This window comes from Carassius carassius, chromosome 46 (assembly GCF_963082965.1).
Source record: "Carassius carassius chromosome 46, fCarCar2.1, whole genome shotgun sequence".
NCBI classification, from domain to species: Eukaryota; Metazoa; Chordata; class Actinopteri; order Cypriniformes; family Cyprinidae; genus Carassius; species Carassius carassius.
This window is the reverse complement of record NC_081800.1, coordinates 22483389-22489250: the sequence shown is the minus strand read 5'-3', so window position 1 is coordinate 22489250 and position 5862 is coordinate 22483389. Positions and strand designations below refer to the sequence as shown.

The following is a 5862-nucleotide window of genomic DNA, read 5'->3' as shown; positions in this document are numbered from 1 at the left end:
TTTAATGTCAAGCTGAAAGCTCTGTGCTGCCTGTCCAGGTGTTTAATGCTCACTTCCTGTACAGTTCAATCGGCTGATTAATAGCCTCACTTTGACGGAAAAGCTAAATGCTGTTCAGATGAAATCAGCTCCTTCCTCAGCCCACTCACAGGCTGTCAATGGGCTTTTTGTTTTTTTACTTTTCTTTGCACCATTTTTTTTTTTATCTAGGAATTATTATCTTTCTAAATACAGCCTGGAAATCTTGAGTCTGCATTTTCAAATACACTCAATCCAATCATTCTGGGATTAAATAAATGGAAAGCTGGGGCTCTAAAAATTCATAATTTATATAAGCAAACATTTTATTATACAACATTTGGCAGTTTTTCACACTGACAGTGTTCCATTGTGCAGAAAAAGATGAAAGTAGTAAAAAAAATCATAATTTTCCCCAGTCAGTTTCCAGAAGATTAATACAATGAGTTGAAATTACAAAAACACGTACCAGAGTCGACAGATGAGAGCTACGACCTTCACGTGAATTTCATAAAAATATTTTTTTACGATGACCACATTACACCAACAAATATTCAGCATAAATTACAATAGCTTTTTTTTGTATAAATACAAGATGCATTGCTGCCTTTTGGTCCCAGACAAATCACAGTGTTAAATAGATACCATTTATAAATGTTTTAAAAGGCCCATCTCAAACGTCACAGGTTGTTTGCATGACCCTTGTTATGCATTACTGATTAGCAGAGCTATGACGAATGGTAGCAGTAAACATGTCAAGTCAATGGCTCGATTCCTAAGTTATGGTTTAATTCATTAGTGTTGCTCCCAATGCCAATAAACCGGCTTTAACCGCATCCTATTGAAGCTGAGCCAGTTGAAAGAGGTCACCGGGGGACAGTTTTAAACATCAAAAGACCGTCTGGTCAGACAAAAAGGTTCCTTCTAGGTTCCTTCTCATAGTCCATCAGTCTAAAGGACTTGGCATGTATTCATAAAATCACTGGGTCCCATGAGTACGAGATGAATGCTTTACTGTCTTTGGGTGTTCGGTTTAAGCTTTGCTCGATGTTGGGGGTAGATAAAGGCTTTTCGGTGTAAGCTCTCAACAAACTCCGGATGATTGCTGTACATGTGGTCTTCCTTACAGTGTGCTTCTACTGGCTCTTCCTCTCCATGCAGCCCGTGTAACGCTTCCTGTGCAGGCTGCCAATTGACCTTATCCCAAGTTTCGGAGGGCTGTTTCACGGTGCATCGATGGATGTACCAGACAGAGTGGGTTGGTGGGAAAGGCGACAGAACAGAGGCTCAGTGGTGAGGACACTAAACTGTATCCATTCAGCGTCACACCAGAGTGCTGATAGTCATCTGTGCTTCATCCCAGCTGGTAATCGAAACCTCATCCAGTCTATTTACGATCTTCCCTAGATCTTTCTCTGGAGGAGAAGGACTGGGAGTTCCGGCGTTTTTCATGTTGGTGGATTCAGCATCCCTTTGTCCATCCTCATCCTCCTCCTCTTCCTCAGTAATTGAGGAGAGCCGCGTGGCGCTTCCAGGCTTTTCTGCAGGTGGCTGGTAGTGGCACTGGCCATTCAGGAGTCTCCGAAGAGGCATAAGAGGCACAATGTCCTCGCCCAACAGCTGCTGCTGGCAATGACGGAAGTCGGCCTGGCGCTTTAGTCGTTTGAACTCTTTAAATGCCGATGTTGAGTTTTGGTACAGGTTGAGAGCTAACGCTCGGGCTTTTTCTGCCTTCACCAGCAGGACGGCATGGCATCGTAGAACCACCACTTTATTCTTCACCTGATGCCGGTAAATCCAAGCAAAGATCTTTGGCCGGAAGGGGTCAGCACTGTAGTATGTGATACGGTTGAGGGAAAAAAGGTGGACAGGCTTCTTTTTGCCACCTTTATCCACCCCCATGCAAATTCCGTGCGGCCCGACGGTAAGCTTCATCTTGGTGCTCTGTTCGCCATAGTTGCTGCGAGTCCAAATCTTAGCCACCGCCTCCTGCATGCAATCCTCACCTTTAGCCATGATGGTGACTGTGCTGCCCAGGTAACGCACACTGTAGGTGGGTTCCTCTTTGTTGAGCACCACTTTCTGCCGTTTGCTGTGGAAAACACTCCCTAGCCATTGAAACGGGCAGTCGGGAACAAGGTCCGGACAGGAGTGGAGCAAAGTCGAAAGCAGGGAATGATAAGTCAGTCCGACTCCAAGACTTTTCGGCTTGCTTTTGGACTCATTCTCCACCAGCACAAACTTACTCCTTTTCCAGGGCAGCATGATCCAGGTAAAGAGGAAAGGATTCAGCACTCTCCCCCAACCAGCAATGAAGAGTGTTCCGGTGTGTGTGCTTCTCAGAGAAGTACAGCAAAGGAGACTGCTCTGGCACACGCTGACGAGAGACTGAAAGCAGAAAGGCTCTGCTCGCTCCTCCTTCCTCTTCCTCCTCCTCCTGCATCACTGATCAGCGCTGGGCTCGAAGCCTCGACGGTCCTCATTTAACTCCTTCAAACCCCTGACTGTCTCACCTGATGGTCTGTTGTGCAGTCTCTGACCACTGACCCTGAGGCAGAAGAAGAGGGTTCATCCTTGTGTCAGAGTGTCCTATGAGAGTGCTTTGACCTGCTGGGAGTCATTGTTATCGTCGGTATATACCATCACACCGCCCAGCTCTAATTTATTACATTCAGCCTCAAGAAAAACACCAGGAAACGACTTTATGTAACGGCTGCAAAAGAAAGAAGGTGCTAGAACAAGCACGTTATTGTAGTTATTAAATGTCCAGTGGAGCTAGTGCGTAGGCTGCAGACCCTGAAACGACTGGAGAGACATTTGCTTCTTGACATTTGAACATGTTCACATTTGAAAGGATGAATCGCTTTCTTATCAGCTATAATTTTTACTACATTTCAAGCCAAAGAATAAGGGCTTATATACAGTACATCTTACTTTTCTGCTCCAGACTTTTTTATATATCACTTTTCACTTTCACTTTTTATATATCACTATTCAAGTTATTTAAATAAAGATCAAGACTTTCAATAAAGGTTTCTTTGAATCAACTGTTCATCCAAAAATGTAAATTATGGTACTTATGGAATTTTTAATATTGTGCAAATGATTCATGGTTTCTCACACAAAGCTATCATATGGCTTCAGAATACTTGTGGAATACAAATTGTATGGACTACTTTTAAAGGGCTTTTGATTGCTTTCAAAAGCCTGAAAGCGCCAGTCCCTATTGATTTATAATTGTATGGAAATTAACAACTACATGCATTAATTTGTGTTGATTTTTGTGTTAGTCATTCACAGAACAAAAGGTGGAACATATCAAAAACATGCTGAAGCAGTTAACTGATAGTTGCTGAATATTTTTAAGTACTCAACTGCTCATGCTTCATCACACTCAATTTCTGAATATCTGAATTTTTTCAAGGCTATTATTACCCTGGCATAGTTCATTAATTTACTCACCCACATGTAATTCCAAACCAAACTTTCTTCTGTGAAATATAAAAAATATGAAGAAATGCAAAAAGTTTTTTTTAGTATTAAAATAAAAGTCGATGGGCTACAACATTCTACAAAACTCTTTTGTGTTTTGTGCACACACAGTTTTGTAAAGACATGAGGGTGAGTAAATGATAACAATTTAAACATTTTTGCCCTGGTCAGACTTCGTAAATTGCAAATCTCCTGAAACAAAAACATATTGCTATATAATAAAATATTACTATTACTGTAAAAAACAAAATACAATTAATTAGCATAAATTAAGAGGTTTACAACAAATATTACAACAAAAAAAATTTATCTGTTTATCAGATAATATTTATTTTAAACCACATTGGAAATGTTAGTGAAATAATGCCACAGCAGTCTCTGTAAACAAATTTGCAGAAGACCTAACAATTAATTGAGACACATCCTAAGATAAAGTTAACCTTGAGTTAAAAATTACATTTGATAAACAATTTATTAAAGCCTATTAAAGTCCTCACATGCCCTTGCCACAAATGGAAAAGTTTCCTCTCCTCATATTTTTCCCCCAAAGCCTGACCCTGAAATCACACAGCTCCCTCTGACAACAGTGAAACCCAGTGGCACAAGCAACAACCAACTTTTATGTCTATTTTTACCCTTTAAAGGGAACTCCAGAGAGTAAGCCTGAAGGATAGGAGACTTGTTTCAGTCCATTATGTGAGACAGCTCTTTTTCTGAGGAGTATAAAAAGCGAAAGCTATAGGTTTTCTAGAGTGGACAGTGATGTAGCCGTCCAAGGCATCGGTAACATGCAGCTGCCGTTATGATTTTTGACAGAAAGCGAGAGTGGAATAAATCTTGCAGTGACGTTTGCAGTGCTTTGACTTAATGGGATGATATAAAGCGGGGCTGAAATTTAAAGAATATGCCTATGACAAGCTGAAAACTAACTCTGAGCAGACAGGACTGGAGCCTGCCGTGGCTCCCTGGCCTTTAAGAGGATTGATGCGTGTGGTTCACATTGACGTATCTGCCTCTGGCTTTAGCACTGCGAAAATTGGGAAACATCTGTGGGAGGATCGACTCCAGGCCATGTTTTGATTAAATTCCACATCAGTCACAATTTAGCCAATACCCAAACCCTTTTCTGATCAAACTCTAGGAAAGGAAGAGCATTTGTGCAAGCTGTCACAGATCGCACATTCTGTCCAGTAACAGAAAATGGGACACCAGCTCCCCGATCCAAGTGTATGCATTATTAAAGCCTTCTGTGTGGCAGAATAGTACCTCATCTGCATATGAAAGAGGAGGGTGTGAGGGAAATAATTAACTGTGTGACTTTTACTAATGAGGAAAAGGAGATCGATGAAATGAAGACTTTGACCGTGATTTTCAACAGTGGTCTGCAATTTAACATGCTTATGTAACTATAAGCCTTTTGTCTGTTCTGAAGCAAATGGAAAGACATTTCAACTTTGAAAACAGTAAAGACTATATGTTCAGGGTCTTATTTCACTTTACAATCTAAATAAAGAAATTATTCAATTATATTTAGATAGCTATGTGTATAACTTTTTACCATTATGTGATTATTTTAAAGGAGAATGATTCTTTTCTAAACCCCCTGTATATATATACAGTACAGACCAAATGTTTGGACACACCTTCTCATTCAAAGAGTTTTCTTTATTTTCATGACTATGAAAATTGTAGAGTCACACTGAAGGCATCAAGGGCTATTTGACCAAGAAGGAGAGTGATGGGGTGCTGCGCCAGATGACCTGGCCTCCACAGTCACCGGACCTGAACCCAATCGAGATGGTTTAGGGGTGAGCTGGACCGCAGACAGAAGGCAAAAGGGCCAACAAGTGCTAAGCATCTCTCGGGGAACTCCTTCAAGACTGTTGGAAGACCATTTCAGGTGACTACCTCTTGAAGCTCATCAAGAGAATGCCAAGAGTGTGCAAAGCAGTAATCAAAGCAAAAGGTGGCTACTTTGAAGAACCTACAATATGACATTTTCAGTTGTTTCACACTTTTTTGTTATGTATATAATTCCATATATAATTCTACATGTGTTAATTCATAGTTTTGATGCCTTCAGTGTGACTCTACAATTTTCATAGTCATGAAAATAAAGAAAACTCTTTGAATATATATATATATAAATACACACACACACACACACATACAATTTGTACAGTTTTTTTTTTTATTAACTGGTTCTTTTTTTAACAAAAAATTATGAATTACTAGTCATCATTTACATTATTAGCAGAGAAATAATTTATTTCATATTTAAATAAATAATAGATGATTAAAAAAAAATACCCGAAATATACCAAAATGAATTGGAATTAAATCAAAATCAGA

The 5862-nt window shown here is 40.0% G+C and overlaps 1 protein-coding gene across 1 annotated transcript; it reads right to left on the bottom strand.

Annotated features, from left to right (window-relative positions):
- Nucleotides 1-323: 323 nt before the first annotated feature.
- On the bottom strand, nucleotides 324-2652 carry LOC132129639 (protein FAM43B-like). The gene has a single exon (XM_059541281.1). It carries the CDS (start codon nucleotides 2281-2283, stop codon nucleotides 1342-1344), a length of 942 nt encoding a protein of 313 aa, XP_059397264.1. The 5' UTR covers nucleotides 2284-2652; the 3' UTR covers nucleotides 324-1341.
- Nucleotides 2653-5862: the final 3210 nt, after the last annotated feature.